The 17,466-nt window shown below is 40.6% G+C and overlaps 1 protein-coding gene across 1 annotated transcript in view; it reads right to left on the minus strand.

Moving 5' to 3' along the window:
• PLEKHG7 (pleckstrin homology and RhoGEF domain containing G7) overlaps positions 1-17,466 on the minus strand; it is a 46,089-nt gene that overhangs the window by 16,597 nt on the left and 12,026 nt on the right. The window contains exons 3-8 of the mRNA XM_040978057.1: positions 13,321-13,475; positions 10,547-10,587; positions 5,828-5,923; positions 4,928-5,071; positions 1,487-1,582; positions 894-995 (exon numbers count right to left, since the gene is read on the minus strand). Of these exons, the coding sequence (XP_040833991.1) occupies positions 894-995; positions 1,487-1,582; positions 4,928-5,071; positions 5,828-5,923; positions 10,547-10,587; positions 13,321-13,475 (634 nt within the window). The remainder of the gene's footprint in view (positions 1-893; positions 996-1,486; positions 1,583-4,927; positions 5,072-5,827; positions 5,924-10,546; positions 10,588-13,320; positions 13,476-17,466) is intronic.

Here is a 17,466-nt window from a genome sequence, read left to right on the forward strand (position 1 = left end):
GTTTATATCTAATTTTCTTCTTGTTTTCAGTCTTGATAAAAACTCTGTCTTCCTCGTTCAGTGCAAGTATCAGTTCCCCAGGAGGTACTCCCTACCTGTAACTACTCCACCATCTACTCAAACTAGAATATTTCCATTACATCCTTTTAATGAGTAGCTTCCTTGTTTCTTCAGCATTAATCTGTATATTTGATTAAATAAACATCAGTGCCATAATTAGATTCATTTCTCCCCCACTAGGCTGGATATTCCTCTCAAGAGCAGTGAATTTTTCTAATTCTGCGTATTATTCAGTCTGAGGTATCTCAAATATGTTGTTTTTCGCAAATGAAATGCATTGCTTCCAATATTGCTAAATGCAAACAGATGGACATTGGATCGAAAACCTCACAGTAACAGCAGTCAGGGAAGAGGTCCAAATAACTACTGGAAAAATGGGCAGCATTTATCAAGCCAGGACTACAGGTTTTCTCTTTGTTCCTTATTACACGCACAGAAATATTATCAAGAATGCTCGTGGGTTTGAAGGTTACTTTTGTTCCTTAATGAAAGTGTGGAATTTCTATTAGAATAACTGAACCTTGTAATTAGTGTATATGAAACTATTGCTGTGAATATTGCCTTAAATTTGAGATACTTGAAAACTTTGGAAATGACTTTTCCATGCATGCAGATTATTGTAGCAGGCCACATGACAACAGAAAAGAAAAGTGGAACCTGCATACTATTTTTGAAAATATTGATTAGTAAGGAAAGGCTTGGTTCCTTTGTCCAAGGATGGCAATAGAACTTTCCTGGGCAATGCATACACAGCATTGAAATAGCCAAAACCACTTTCCTGGAAAGTGAGTGAATTAATAGCATGGAATTGAGATCTCCCAAAAGGATTTTACCTTTGTGAGCACAGAAACAAAATCCATTGGTGGTATAGTCTCAGAAGCGTCTATATAATCCTTGAAGACTCCGAAAAGACTATTTGCAAAACCCAGGCTTGTCTAAGGCCAGAGAAGGAAAACAAAAGCAGACACACATCCATGAGGAAGGAATAACAATTCGATGAACTTCAAATATCATTTTTACAGATGTTTCCATTTCCAATCCCAGCAAAACTCAAAGATTGATTTACCGCCTCGCTCTTTTTAAAACACATTCTTGTTGCTACTTCTCTGTCTTTGAAAAATAATATTATGTATTAACAATATCTATAAAAAATGGAAATTTGTAGGAGAATAAAACTGATGAAGTTGATGTCTACCTCTTAGGCATGGAAAAATGAAAACAGCATTAACCAGTAAATTCAATTTATTGGAACGATGTCAGTTGACATTCAGACTTCTAGTTATCCTGTACTCTTGGGCATGTGGAGATGGAATATGGGACGTGACTTACGGAATACAGAATACAAAGAGAAGACCAAACATAAGTTTTCCTGAGCTTCAGGAGAGCTTTAAAACATAGCTACTGGCATCTTTCTGTTGTTGCTCACCTGAGTTAACTCTTCCAGGTTTGCAAAAAGCCTCCATAAATTCACATCCAGGAGATATTCATGAATCTGCAGATATTTTAGTGTATTCATAAAGACCTTAAAAAGAAATAAATGTACATCACTTTGTTTTTAAATTTTGAAATAAGCCCTTGACAAAAATATTAAATATTAATATCCTGAGCATGATTTTACAAACCAGAGTAGAAATTAGTGTTCTCAAGGCTTAAGAATTAGTCAATCTAAATAAGACATCATGAAATTTAGGTTTCATAAAATACTGGGAATATTGCTGTTGCTTATGTGGTCCTAAGGATATTCGAACATTAACCGCCTAACAGCTTTGTCTCACGGTGCTACAAATCCCATTTCTTTTCTTGCCAGAGCCATAACTTGAGAAGCAAAACAAGGCTCATGCCATGTTCTCTCATGTTTGTTCCTCTGCCAAAGACCCAAAGGGCCGTCACTTTCAAGGAACTAAAAGTAGGTAATGAAGAGTGACTATTTCAGCACCAGTAAAATGTTTTCATTTGGGTAAAGGCATTTTACACTTAAGCAAGTATGAGCATCTTTATGTTTTATTCAATTTGGTGCTTTCACACAACATGCTGCCAAACAGCAAGTCAAGTAAGAGCTCCTGTCCTGTTCCACAGGTCTTTTTCTGTATGCCAAAGAGAGCTGAAGTCCTTGAGAGGCATTTACAGTTATCAGTATCTGTAAGAAGGGAAGCATTCAAAGGGGATGGGTCATTCGGTTTTAAACTTTTCCATGAGAGGTGACAGGGCTTTGGATAGGTAGTCTTCTCCAATTCTTGTATTATTTCATGAATGCAGTGAGTTACTTACACTGGCACCAAAGTCTCCTGGCTGCCTTGTTAGTCCAGAGTTGGCCTGGAACTTCTGAGTCATGGCTCTGTGACAAAGCACCAAAGTATACATTTCTCACAAATCTCCAAGTCCTTCTGACACTGCTGTGTAGAGGACACAAGTAAAGAACTGACTTAGGGCTTTCCAAATCTGTGGAGTATTGATTGTCTGGAACCATCAACATCCAAGCACTTGAAACAGCTCGTTAGAGGAAACACTGTTCGTTAAACTGGGGCCGCTTAGGGAAAAAAAATTGTTTTGACAATCTTTGCTTCAAGGAATTTTTAGGAATTTTTTTTTTTTTTTTTTTTTTTTTTTTTTTTTTTTTTGCCCTTGAAAAGCAGTAAGTCGGGCCTGGCGTGGTGTCTTACTGGCTAAAGTCCTCGCCTTGAATGTGCCAGGATACCACATGGGTGCCGGTTCTAATCCTGGCAGCTCTGCTTCCCATCCAGCTCCCTGCTTGTGGCCTGGGAAAGCAGTTGAGGACAGCCGAGTCTTGGGACCCTGTGCCTGTGTGGGAAACCTGGAAGAAGTTTCTGGCTCCTGGCTCTGAATCGGCATAGCACGGGCCGTTGTGCTCACTTGGGGAGTGAACCATCGGATGGAAAATCTTCCTCTCTGTCTCTCCTTCTCTCTGTATATCTGACTTTGTAATAAAAACAAATAAATAAATTTAAAAAAAAAAAGCAGTGAGTCTTTCCGTATATTTGTTTTACAAAATTTTAGTTTACAAACAACTTTGGGGCACTCACCTTGATTATTTAAGTGAATATATACCTTAAATATATTAGAGTTTGAAAATAAAGTTTAAGTCATATTTTATTAAATGCAAAATGCTATTTTGCAAAATCTGTGTAGCAAGAGAATGTTCTGTGCTATTCACTGGGATAAGAGACAACATAGGTCAGGCTTTATTCCTCTGCAGTGAGCATTCACTGGTTACCACCTGACTTCAGTGCTTTTCCTCCCTAACAGAACCCTGGGTTTGACCCTAATGTCGACTTGTGTCATGCTGTGCAAATTCTAGAAAGCAAGCTGATCTTATTCTTGGGGTGATCTTGATTGCCATCAGACCACTGGCATGCACTTTGTGTGTCTAGCAGTGGTAGTCAGTTGGGGTGGTCACAGTCTGAGCATAACGAATCTTAAGACTTTATGTGAGTACAATAAGCTCTTGAGTTCATGGACAGCAACTCCTTTCTGGCTGTGTGATAAGCAATCATAGCATTAGGCTAATATCATCAAAAGCAAGGCTGAGAGTTGGGAAGAAAAAAAATTCTTGGCTTTTAATTCCCTGGTCAATCCAATCTTGAATTCTCTTCCACCTCTGGACTTTAGAATCACATTAAAATCCTGCACTATCCAAGCCAGCTTTTTTTGTTTCTTGTTCTTGTAAGTATCCTGATATAGTTTCTGAGCTTCAATTTTTTCATTGAGTTTCTGTAATTTAATGTTTTCTATGTAATTCTGATAATTCTTATTTAGAGAAATGACATTTATACATAGCAGTTGGTAAATTTCAGAGAGAAGCAAGTTGATCATCTCAAGGATCTTAGGAGATAGTCAGAAAAGATACTGTTATTTTATTTCATAGTTCAAGAAAGAGGTTATCAAACTGTAGCCTGTGGGCAAGATCGGACCTCTTGCCCACTTCTGTAAGTGGTGTTTTATTGTGACAGTCATGCACATCCTGTACCCATTATTTCTGGCTGTGTTTCTACTGCAGTGGGAGAATTGAGTCATTGCTGCAATGACCATACAGACAACAAAGCCTAAAGCCCTTCCTGCCTGGACCATTCCAGAAAACGTGTTCACCAATCCCTAGTTTAGAAGCTGGAGGGCTAGGTTTTCCTAAGTGTGTGTGATGAGTCAGAGGTAGATCCAGTACTGGAACTCAGGCCTTCCAGTATAGTGCTTTTGAACTGTGTATGATAGTAATCAGAACTCAAAAGTTGTGTGGGCAGAGACAATCTTGGGAGCAGGTGACTTGTCCTTCCTTTACCCGAAGCATCTGACTTTTTTCTCTAGCCCTATGATTTCTTCTGTTAGGGATTTTCTCTGTGTCTCACCAGTTTGAAACACTGTACAATCTCAGGGCAGTCCCTGATTTGAAAGACATCATGAACATACTGCTTGAACATGCTAACATCAGAAATCTGTGACCACAACCCTGCAATCCATCAAAAGAACATTCCTGACACTATTTGTGAAAGAGCAAGAGTGCCAAAGAAGAAGGAAGCAAAGATTGAATGAATGGGCTGCCTCGAGGGTGATTGTTAGCTCTTTGAATCAAAGAGTGCGTAAACACAGAAGTAAACAAGGCCAAAGGATTGGATGTTTGGAGGGAAGGAGGTTCATCCAGTCTTGACAGGATGTGTGTAAGAGAAGAACGAAGAAACAACCACGTAGTGTATGAACAAAAGTGAACAATAAATAAAATTTTAACCCCTTCCCAACACAGATGGGAAAAATAAGACCTCTTTCTTTTGTGTTTGTTTTGTTTTTGAAAGAGAATGAAAATCAGGCCCCAAAGAATCGACTGTTTCCCAACTGCCTCCAAAATTAAACGCAGCCTTACCATCTTAAGGACTAATAAATGGTCCAAGAAGTAAGTGCATTCACTTGTGAAAAGTTCCCACATAGCTTCCTGCTGCTTTCTCAGATCTGATTGGTCATTAGGAAGACTCTGATGTGTTTCCATGACATCATTCCAGGTCTTATCCTATAAATGAGGAGAAAAGAAGCAACGTGACATTTCCACCTCTGGGCTGACTTGTCCACTGTTTGCTTTGGCCTCTTTAGGTTGTGGTTGTGTCACTTGAGGGTAGCTCCTTGAGCCACCCCAACCACACATTCTCTGTGTTGCTCTGGGATGACATTCTTCCCAAGGGAACGTATGGTGTGCACAAAGTAGTTTTGGTTTCAAGTGGGAAGAAATTTGAGTTGGTGGCATTTTGAATTGTGCCTGAGATTTTCATGAGTTTTCAGTTTGTTGCAAGATTGGCAGCTTGAACAAGCCAAAACTCAGAACTTGAAAGTCCATGCTAGAGTCTACTGTCAAAGCCTGTTGAAATTAAACACCAGAGAAACCGAAATCAGAGCTTGGAATCTAGAGATTTTTAGAAATTTCCTTATCAGAAATGACTTCAGTTTCAAATAAGGAAAGTGAGACACGGAGAGGTGAATGGGAACCTACTGCCAGCTTGTCTGCAAAGCCTCAGGCTCTCTAGAGCACTCACACCCACCATCTCCTTCAAGTGAGATGACTTCCTCCGTGACTTCCTCCAGGTCGCTGTGTTTAGAGCAGAGCAGACCTGGCCTGCCTTGCCCAGCCCTGGGTTCCTCCCTTGTACACTTCCAATACAATAAACCAAGTGAGAGTCTGACAACTTTGTCCTCATCACCATCAAAACAATTTTTTTTTTCAAGACAGCAAAAGAAGAAGAGGAGAGAGTACAAAATACTCCTATTGAGATACCTTCACGCCGCAGAACTCATAGTCCCTGCTGTCTGTCGTCTTCATGGAGGAGAGGCAACTTTCCAGATCCAGCATGTGCTTGTGTCTGTCTTTGCCCTGCTTAAAGGTGGTCAGAAAAAGAATTTCAAACAGGAATCCTTTATGGACACAACTTTGATAACCTCAGCTCCTGATGTTTAGGAAAGCAAACTAATTGCATAGTTTGATCTTAAGTCACCAGCCACGGACATTCCAAAGCCAACACTGAGTTGTAGCCTGACACATAATGACCAGAGTGTCAGAGCTGGGGGGCAGGGTTCTGTGAGACCTGCCCAAGCCTCTCATTTTACTAACGGAAAAAAAACTCAAGGCACAGAATGGTCATGTAGCAAGCAGGTAGACTGCAAGGGCAGCACCCATCCTGTTTAGAGCTCTGGACCACAGGTCTCCGGGATCAGAAGCTACCTTAAACTGACTCATTCAGTCCTTCATGTAGTAAGTGATTAAATAATACCCCAGAATGGTAGGGGAGCTTTCCTGCCAAAGAGTACCTCAATGTGCTAAAGACTCTAGTTTCCTTATGATGGAATCATCTACTGATTTTTTTTTCAAATTCTTCAGTATTAATATTTGTCTTAAAAATCTGATTGCAAAGGTCATACATGATTACTGGAAATGATTTGAAAAACAAAGAAAAACACAATGAAAATTAAAGCTACCCATAATCCTCATTTACCCTTGGATAACTGTTAAAAACATGTCTCAGAGCATACTTATAATTTTATTTATTTGTTAATTTGAGAGGCCAGAGGAGTGGATTGCAGGAGTTCCCTTCCACTGGTTCACTTCCCTGATGCCTGCAACAGCTGAATCTGGTCTGGGACTGAAGTTGGGAGCCAGGACCTCAATCCAATACTCCCATGTGGGTTGCAGGGAGGGATGTAAGTGCTTGAGCTGTCATAGCTCTTTTCCAAGTTCTGCCTTTGCACAGAGCTGGAACTGGAAGCTGGAGCTGGGAGTCACACTAAGGCATTCTAATGACAGTGTCTTAACCACAAAGTTGAATAGTCAATCTCATTGGTTTTTAAATGTTGTCATATTTACATTATTTTGTAGCTGTCTTTTAAAACTTAACAAAAGAATACTTCAAAAGGCTAATGGAAATAGAGATAACTTTATCTTAATGCACAGGAATCAAAATCTTTGCATGGAGAAGCCAATGCTTTGTCATAGTAGGTTAAGCTGCTCTTACAGGGCACTGGTTCCAGACCCAGTTTCACTACTTCTGATTTAGCTCTCTGTTAATGTTCCTGGGAAAGCAGGGGATAGCCCAAGCACTCCGGGCCCTGCAGCCATGTGAGACCTGGAAGAAGCTCCTTGCTTTAGCCTAGTCCAGCTCTGGTCACTGTGGCCACTTAGAGTAGATGAGCAAATGGAAGACCTCTCTGTGTCTCCCTTACTCATTCTAAGTCTTGCTGTCAAGTGAATACAATAAATCTTTTTTAAAAATTCTGTTCAAAGATGTATTTTCTGTTTTTTGAAGTATCCTTGTATCATGTGAGCCTTTTAGAAATCCATTATTTTGCAACATAGTAAATTGCTAACATAAAGAATTCATCTTACCAACTGGGAAGGGGCTATCAGATAAAATGTGTAAGGCTTTCTAAAGTCAACCTGGCTGTGTTTCAGAGGAATTTTTATCACATAATTTTTCCACTTGTTCTATTGCCTCAGTTTGCCATGAATCTAAATGATTTGATGGAAGTTAATGAACATGGTAACCAAGAGAAAACCTGGGGTATCTGCTGTTGAGCAAGGAGAGACTCTAAGACTGAAAAGAGATTGTGTAATAGTTTTGGAATGTGCCAAAGGGCTGGGGTGGGGTTGGTTTTTCTGGTAGGGTTATGCACTGAAAGAGGGAGCCTTTTGTAGGCTCATTAGCTGCAAAGCAATCTTGGAGCCAGTTGGGTCCCTCCTACAACACTTGGGACATAGGCCTTGTGTTGATGGCTGAAACCATAGCAACTGAATGTTGTGGCAATAAAAACAGCAGCAGCCAGTTGGAAGAGGAAGAAGCTGAGACAATAGGAGCAGCACTGGAATGGTGGGAAGTGGGTGCCAATGCTGGGCTTTAAAGGGCATTCACTGTGGCCCTTCGTGGGTCTGAATAGCCTCTTAGCCAAATTGCTTGGTGGGTATTTCTGTGAGAAAGGAGACACGTCTCATTGGTCACCTTAACTCTTAGTGTAACAAACTTGTGTGTTGTTGTTTCCACTGGGTTGGCACTGATTAAAGAAGGAAATGAAAAAGACTAGAGCAGACTAGGTGGACTATTGGGGATGAACCCTGCCCTGCTGCTTCTGAGCTTTGTGCTCTCAGACAGGCTGGCCTCTTGGAATCTCTATTTTATTTATCTACCCTGTTGGAGAGTGTGAAGATTTACGATCTCCTGATGACATACAAAAGCAGGGGTACATGTCTAGGGGTACATATTTGTCAAAGGTGCTGTCTGCTATTACTAACACTGATCGTTGGAAAACAAGGAAAAAGATAAGGACAAATCTGGAATAGGTTACTAAAATATACTGCAGCTTAAAAGTGTGTTTGTTGTGTTTATGTGGATTATTATTTAAATAGATATGAATTACTTGATAATTGTGCCAAAGAGGCTGAAGGAAGTATTTGTATTGATTTTCAGAGAAGGATAGTGTATCCTTGTGAAAGTGAAGCTTCAAAAAATGAAGCTCTGTCCATTGCAGAGAGGGTTTCATGTTTGTAGAAACCCTTTGGCTATCTGCCTGCATATCCACAGGATTTGTACTCCGCAATTCAACTAATACATATCATATATAATTTCACAAAAGACCAGGTTTCTTCCTTGTCATCCCCTCTCCCCTAAAATGTAGTATAACAGCTATTTGAGTTGCACTTACATTGTGTTATACATAATAAACAATCTAGAGATGTTGAAAAGAGCATATATGAGGGAATATGCTTAGGTTAAATGTGAATTTTGTACTGTTTTACATAAGGGACTTGAGCATCCTTGAAGTTTAGCATCCACTAGGGGGCCTGGAATCAATCCTGCTTAGATACAGAGGGTTGACTAACGATTTTTCCTTTGTGTTTCCACCACTGCCCTCGGACAGAGTACACAACCACTAGCACATTACTCCAGCCCCAAATTTATGTGTCATTGTGATCTTGGTTGTGCATTAGTATGGGGCAGTTTGAGACTTTAGATATGTGGCTTGGTTTGTTGGCGCAGGTTGTTTTTTGTGAACAGTAGAGGCTTTTCCCCCACAGCCTTAAAGATAGCTCTTCCTTAGCCAAGTTCTGTCCTGAAAGCACCTGCTGACTTCCTTGCCCTGGGGAAGACTATAGGAAGCCTGGGAAGAGGTGACACCTCTCCTGGGGTCAGATTCATTTGTTGACCAGCCCCACCTCTGTTTACATGAGGAAGGAGCTAAGGAGTGGCCATAACCATAACCGTGGGCCTTGTCTCAGACCTGCCAGGAAAATGACTGGGGAGCTTTAGTGATAATGTTACCAGTGTGCTAACAATTTATGATTTGCAGCTTGTAATATTTAGACCATGTTCCATGTATACTGCTTAGTTTTTTTTTTTTTAATTTGTAAGTCAATCATATGCTTGGCTGTGAGAAGAATTAGTTTTTCCAAGTCCTATTTAGAAAATGTACCTTATAATACAGCCAGTAGTTACTGTGTGAGTGTCCAGTCCTATGGGCAGCTCTGAGTGTATTCTGATTGATCAGAATCACCTGGTGCTGACTGCCTTGGAGTTTTTATAGGAAATGAGCTGAAGCTGAGGAAAGTTAACTCTTTTGGCCAATGTCATAAAGCAGTTGAGTGAAGCAGTTGGGGTTGGAAATTCAAAGGACTTTTAATTTAATTAGTGGATTTTAAAAAACACCAATGCTGTATATGATGTCAACCACAGATGACAAACTAATTAGAGGCCCATGGGCAGATTTTTATCACAATTGGGCACAATGACTGTCTCTAAGGCCCTACTCTCACTGTGCATATGTCTGCATTGCCACTATATGGCTAAGAGAACACAGGACCAGTCACTTCTTATCAGAAAGAAAGGGTGTGGATTCAGAATGATCATGAATGTGCCTCCCCTCCACCCTGGCATGTCAGCAGCGAGGTCTTAGCTGTGGTCATTCTTACCCAGCACTCAGGACTCATGGACTGCAGATTTAGACTGGCAACTCTTCAATAATTGAACCAGGAATGAATTTAAAAACCACTCAGACTAATTTAACTGGCTTTCCCAGAAGTAGAAGTGTATTTGTGGAATCTGTCTCTGTAACATTTCATTAATTTTTCAGTGCAGCCAATGTACATGGCAAGAACTGCAAACGGGGCCATGCACTTGGGCAATTTACTTCATTCAGTGCGCTGTTTCCTAAGCCATCTCAAGTTAAAAATTAAGTGTTGTAAAGCATCATGATACTAGAAATGTGTTGTTGTTTATACATGTTTTTGCAGAATGCGTAATCCATTGACAATTAGTACTGTTTTGTTGCATATAGTGACACCACTTGGCATATGCTAGAGACAATACTGAGGATACAGTGATTCACATTTCAGGTGCCATCTGCTTTTATGCAAAGGTAACACAGAATGAAAAGGGTTTGGGGCACATTTTCACTTTTTGTTTTAAGCTACAGGAGATTTTACAGAACCGAAAAGATGATGTGTACTACTCACCACTCCCCTTTTGGAGAAAGGCCATCTTGTTTTTTTGGATTCTGGTAAGTGAAATTAAAGAAAATTTATTATTATAGAGTAGCTAGTGGCAGATCATTGCAGTGTTTTACCAAACGCTCCTTATGAAAACAAGTCAAACAGAATTCCTCCTGCTTTTAATTTTCCTTCTGCTCAGAATGCATAGAGTGAACATTTATGTTCTTGTTGATGAGCAAATGATGTAGAGCTGCGGCTTAAAGCCTGGCATTCTGTGAGCCTTAAAGTGTAATATCCTGCTTCTTTATTAGGGTATTATTCATTCCCTTGCTCTGTGTTAGCTGGAGGAGAAATCTATCAATTCCAATAAGCGGTGGGGTAATTCCCTTAACTCAGAGAATTATAGCACTTTGCTTTTGTACTGTCCCACCGTAAAGTATCCTATCCCAGGCAACCACAGTAGCCTGATCAGATCTGAGACCTGGAGATTACACCATCCAAGAATGTTTGGAAGTGATTCACCAAACACTCCTGAGATAGGGGACATGAACACATAGCCCCAATTTTTAAGTTTGGGTCTCCTGCCACTAGTGGCCACCATTCATCAATAAAGAAGTCATTATTCAGTTACACATTCTTTTTGTGACCAGAGAGTAAAGAGATGAGATTCTGGCCTTTTGATTGTCATGTTTGTATTAATTCATAATGATAAGAGAAATCTGGTTGTCATCTCTTGGGTTTAGGTGCGATTTTCTGAATACTCAGTATTCACGATAGTTGTTTCGTAGGTTTTTCTTTCTTTCCAATTCCCCAGGAGACTGTATATGACCCTTCAGTGGGATGAAAGCCATAGCTTGTGTATCATTACTGCCCAGGATGTGCGTAAGGGACTTTTCTTGGATAGCACCTCCTAGCTAATCTCTCACTTATTCTGACCACTTTATTGATCTTTATACAGGCAACATTAAGTGGACTCTCCCTTAGGGGCAAGCCTGCTTCACCATACTTGCAGTTAATTTTCAAAAGACTGATGGCAAATTATTATGTCTAATTTAACTGCAATGATTGGAGTACTTGGCATATTTTTCTCCTCTAGTTTTCTAAATTTAAGGGTTTTTTTAGAGCCTTGAAGAGTTCTGTAAATATCTAGAAGGTGACTTAATTGTTAGCTATTTTATAATCTTTCACTATTTGTCTTAAGTATAAAGTTTTGGGTAATCAGAATCTAGTTCTACAATATTTATAGGTGACTTCTCTGCACATCCTGAGTTTGGTACATGGTATTTCCATTCTTAGTTTCTTCCAAAGAGGGCATGGCAAGACAAGGTACAGGATCTTTTTCTGTTGTGAAATCTACCATGATTTTTGGCATACAACTGCTTGAAGAATCTTATGTGGGCAATGAGCATCACACAACAAATCTAATCTCTACAATGTCTTGGTTCTTACGCTTCAGCTAGTGTCAGAATCACTTGATGCATAACTGTCACTGATATAAACAGTGCTGGTCACCATTCCTGGACTGTCTGATTCAGAAGGTCCAGGCAGTCCCCAGAGAACTCATTTCTGACAATTTCTCAGGTGAATCTGCAACTGTTGGTTTAGGATTAGCCTTTGGGGTCTCCAGTTATTAACCTGTTGAGAGCTGTGAGAGGCATCTTGAACCTCTGTTGGTGGAACTTGGTTTAAACCAGCTCTCATTTCTAGGATGTATCCTCAGCAAATGATTTAGTCTCTCTTGGCCTGTTCCCTTGGGTGGTTGTATCATATTAGACAATGGGTATTGATTTGGATTGTTGTATTGCTTCAGACAACAGAGCTGAAAGATCTGTAAAGAATGAATATGATAAAATGAATGCGATAAAAATATGGCTTATTCAGGGATTGCTTTGGGAATCCACCTACAGAAGACCACAGCTATCCATCCCAGTGGATGACTGATAGAGACTGGTGGAAAGAGTGCTAGGTCTGTAGTCTCAAACTTGTGTCCCCTTTCTCTAACAACAGCCAACTGGCACTGTGATTATGTCATTCTTCTTTCTGACCTCTCTGCATGCTTAAGAGTGAGGAATGCAAACTGCTTTCAGGTGTTTGGGGCATCAGGGGACATCTGAGATGTGCTCTTTGGAACCTATTTCAGGTTAAAGCTGACAATAGATATTGCTCTTCCAAGTAAGTATGATTATGTGTAAAGGAGTATGCTAGGGAAAAAATAAAAAACCAGATTGAAAACTACCAATATGGATGATCTTCAGTATCCTCTTAGGCTTTGATTTGCCTACCCTCAAAATCACAAGGGAAGTTTCTTAGACACTAGTGTTCTTTTCTTTCACAACTGGGATGAAAATACAGATCCACCAGGAGGTTGTCTGTTGTCAGCAGACACTAATCTGCCTCTGGCACTCTATTACCATATGCCTTTGTTGGAAAACACCAGTGCAGCCCTGAAGACAGAAATGGGTACAGAAGTGAGAGGGAAGCTGCCACCAGCTTTGTGAGAGTATTTTGCTTTGAAGTGGCAATCGTCATTAGTGCAGCTGTCTCAAGATTTGGACCTGTGACAAATGGTTTGATAATAAGATATCTGAGGGAAGATCCATGCCTTACCCATCTCTTTTAATAGCCTGTCCAGTACCAATGGTAGTGGTCACTTGGTTCTAGTCATGCCTGAAATAGGTTGGTGCCTGTTCTGATTGATGAGTCTTTGGGTTTAAATAGTGCTATAGACAACCCCCACTGCTCTGACAGTATCTGTGCCACTGAAGGCCTGTAATAAAGACAGGTTGAATCAGCAGGACCTGAATTCAGCAGCAGCAGTGGGTGGCACAGGTAATCAGCAGCTCCATCTGACACCAGAAGGTCCCCAGGGAACACTTCAAGTCCAGGTAAGTTCAGCACCACGGAACTCCGTCTGTGCTCGTAGAACCTGTGTCCAAGAAACAAAAGACAAGGGCTTACTTAGAGTTGGGGGGCTAGGAGGTTCATCATGTACACCCCCTGTGGTCACAAAGTAGTGGTTGCTGGTCCCCTGATGCCTACCCTATCAGTAGGACTTGGGCCATTACAGGCACCAGGAGTAGGAAGGCTGTGATGACATACACATCCCACATTTATTGCCACCTTTTTGAGCCTTCTTGGCATTTTATGAATCTAATTCAAAGCAGTGGTGTTCATCTAGATGCTACATGTTCTGACTCAGGGTACTAGAAGTAAGATCTCAAACACAAAAATCTTAGCAAAGGGTTCATGCACTCTGCTTCAGAAGAGAACATGAGAGCAGCACCAGCATCCTTAGCAATCACAAACTGGTTGTTCAAGTTGGCACATTAACTTTTCCCCCAGAGAAACAATGAGATATATTATTGGAAAATTTAATAAACAGAGCAGTCTACTTCCTCTTTTCTTCTGCTCTGTTTTATAGAATTTACTGTCTATCAGAGATTCACAGAGTAAGTGGTTGCTGCATCAGGCATAGTGAGGAGCAGCTTCACAGCTGCTGAGTATTTGCTCACTGATGTCAAGGGAGCAGAGATGGTAGGGGGTCTGTCCTGCTAGAAATCAGCCTGATAGCACTGAGTCAGAAGGCTCCCCCTGGCTTACCCATCGGAACTCTTCCCGAATTCCATTTGGACCATTCTTATGGATGGGAGATGTGATTCCTTTTATTATTGACCAACACAATCTTTAAATCCTCATTTCAGTGAATAGAGAGGAATTTTGTTTTGATTTAGTAATAAAAACATCACTAAGGAATTGCCTGGGAAGTTGAGAGCCTGGGTTTGTCACACCTATTTGAATATTAGGATTTGCCCGTGGTCAAGCAGTGCCATCAGCCTTCACATGACCATACTCCACCAGTCTCCATTAGTCTCCCCAACCCATTCGTGCCTCTGCTCCTTCTGCCTTCCTGCCTGTCTACTGCTGAAATCCCTCCGGGCATTGTAGTCGCGTTTTGTGTGTCTAACTTGTACAGGAAGATAGCCTTTCTGCTGTACTTTTGACTTCTTGTACATGCTGGGATCTCATGCCCTCTTTCTTGTCAATAAGTTTGATACAAAGGTTCTTGTCAGATCATTTAAAGACCATTTTTCTATGACCAGTCTTGTTTACATTAGCATATCCTGTGGTATTTATTATAAATAATGAATCCCTTAGGATTCTAAAACAGTCGGTCAGAGAGGGTTCTCTAGATTTGTGATTTTGCTCAGTTTTCCACATATCAGATGTACGGAACAATTAATTTTGTTTAATATTTTAAAATAGGCCTTTCTTATGTTTTGGTTTTAAAGATTATTTCCAATTTCAAGTCTTTAATTAAAAAAACTTTTTTGAGATAATTTTATTTATACATGATAAAGTCATTTAGGAATGTTAATTAGTGAATAACTTATATCCCATAATTTTCTATAAACTGTGTAATGTGTAATGTGTAAGGATGCTTTGGACTCTAAAGATAGTTGGTTCTTAGTTATAATGTCTCCCTTCCTCGAGAAGTCTTCTTAGAGGCCATTCCTCGTAGCTGCACTCCTCCAGCACTCCATGAGAGCTGGTCCTCAACATCCTCTGTTTGTCCTAATGTGATTGCCTCTCATTTCCCTTGGTGCCATTCTGTTCACTGTCACTAAATATGTCTCATGCAAAATTCAAGACTGGCATTTTGGTACAACAGATGAAGTTACCACCTGCAATACCAGTGCCTAAATGCACCAACACCTGGTTTGTATCCTAAATGTACCGTACCGTTTTCGATCCAGCTTCTTGCTGGTGGTGTGCCTGGGAAAGCAGCAGAGGATAGACCAAGTGCTTTGCCTCCGAAACAGAGTGGGAGACCCAGATGAAGCTCTCGGCTTCAGCCTGGCTGTTGTGGCCATCTGGGGTATGAATCAGTAAGTGGAATATCTTTCCTCCCTCCTATCTCTCTTCTCTCTCTCTCTCTCTCTCACACCCTCTCTCTCTCTTCCTTTGTCCCTCTCCTGCCCTCCCTCTCGCCTTCTCTCTCTCTTCTTTTCTCCCTCTCTACCTCTCCCACCCTCCCTCCCACAATCGCTGTAATTCCACATCTCAGTATAAATAAGTCTTTAAAAAAGAGGAGCTGGTGTGGTGGCATAACAGGCTCATTCTCTGCCTGTGGTGTGGACATCCCATATGAGAGCCACTTTGTGTACTGGCTGTTACGCTTCTGATCCAGCTCTTTGCTTATGGCTGGGGAGGTAGGAGAGGATGCTACACCCTTGGAACCCTGCACCCACATGGGAGACCCAGAGGAGCTCCTGGTTTCCGATTAGCTCGATTTTGGCTGTTGTGGCCATTTTGGAGTGAACCAATGGATGAAAGATATCTCCGTCTCTGTCTTTTCTTCTCTGTGTATCTGCATTTCAAATAAAAATAAATATAAACCTTTCAAAAAAGTATAAAAGAAAAGAAAAGTCAGGGATTTAAAATAAAATTATGAATCATGCTAAATTAAAATCTGACCTGTCCCTGTCACTTTAAGATACTTCAAAAGCTCTTCATCTTGTACTAAATGAACAGATTTTAAAACTGTTTATACAGAGCCCAATGCGATAGCCTAGTGGCTAAATCTTTGCCTTGCATACCCCAGGATATAATATGGTTTGTATTCCAGCAGCCCCACTTCCCATCCAACTCTCTGTTTATGGCCTGGGAAGGCAATTGATGGTGGCCCAAAACCTTGGAACCCTGCACCCATGTGGGAGACCTGGAAGAAGCAGCAAGCTCCTAGCTTTGGATCAGCTCAACTCTGGCTGTTGTGGCCATTTTGGAGTGACTCAGTGGATGGAAGATAGCTCCATCTCTTCTCTGTATACTTGCCTTTCAAACAAAAATAAATACAAGCCTTTCAAAAAAGTATATAAAAAAAGAAAAAGAATCAGACAAAATTAAAATCTGTCAGTCTCTCCCTGCTGTTCTATCCACTTCTAATTTGTTTTACTCTAGTGGAGTTACATTAATATGGAAAGCCCATATTCATGGTGATAAATTACAGAAGCTAATAGCTTAGCAAAGCAACTGCCATACAACAGGTGTCCAAATACATTTGTTGAATATATAGACATGTTGACTTACTGTATAAAAGGTCTGCAGTGATTCTGTTTTCCCATTCTGAATCACAGGAATAATTAAGTACATGTACTAAAGCAAACTGCAATCTGATCCCATTAAAGGTGGTAAAATTCACTTTATCAGTTTCTGCTTGGTCCTGGGTGCTTCCTGACATAGGGCACCTCTTTGGGAACACAAGGGTTGCTTTGGAGTTGAATTGGCACAGAGGAAGCTGAGGGGAGATAACTGGTTCGCACAGAGCTTGGGTCATGACTTTGGCTTTCTGCCTTGTGTCTTCGAAAGGGCATGATATGATCTCTGTGGACATGGAATGTTTGGCCCATCCATACAGATCATAGGTTAATAAAAATACCAAGAACCATGGCCATAACCATATAGAGATGTAGGAAAGTTGTTAGAACATCTACAACTAGTGATATGAAAAGACAGGGATGGGTATGGAAAGTTTTCTCCTGCATCAACTGTTCCGGTAGTGGTTTGAAATCCTGGGCACTCTGAAATGCTCTCTCATTTCCTCAGCTGTTGCTGGGATTGCTGGCTAATGCTGTTAGTGCAAAAGTTGCAGTGAATTCAGCAAATGTGTGCATGTGTATTCCAAAATGGCATCTTGATTTCATTTTGAATTTTAGGATTGCCTCTTTCAAAAAGTGGTGTGATTGCAGCATCCTTCTGTCTAATCCAGGCTTGATTACTCACTGGAAGCAATAAGTATGATGAATTTAGAATTCTGAATTCCGTCTCCCCCAAGCAAAATGGAACCTTGGTGGAGTTAGGAAGGCAGTTTTTTTTTTTTCTTTATTATTTTGAGATACCTGACTTCCTCAAGAGATTAAGCTTGGAAATGAACTAAAGGCAAAATA

The sequence above is a fragment of the Ochotona curzoniae genome, unplaced genomic scaffold, assembly GCF_017591425.1.
Source record: "Ochotona curzoniae isolate NIBS_2020 unplaced genomic scaffold, NIBS_Ocur_1.0 contig_1014, whole genome shotgun sequence".
Lineage (NCBI taxonomy): Eukaryota > Metazoa > Chordata > Mammalia > Lagomorpha > Ochotonidae > Ochotona > Ochotona curzoniae.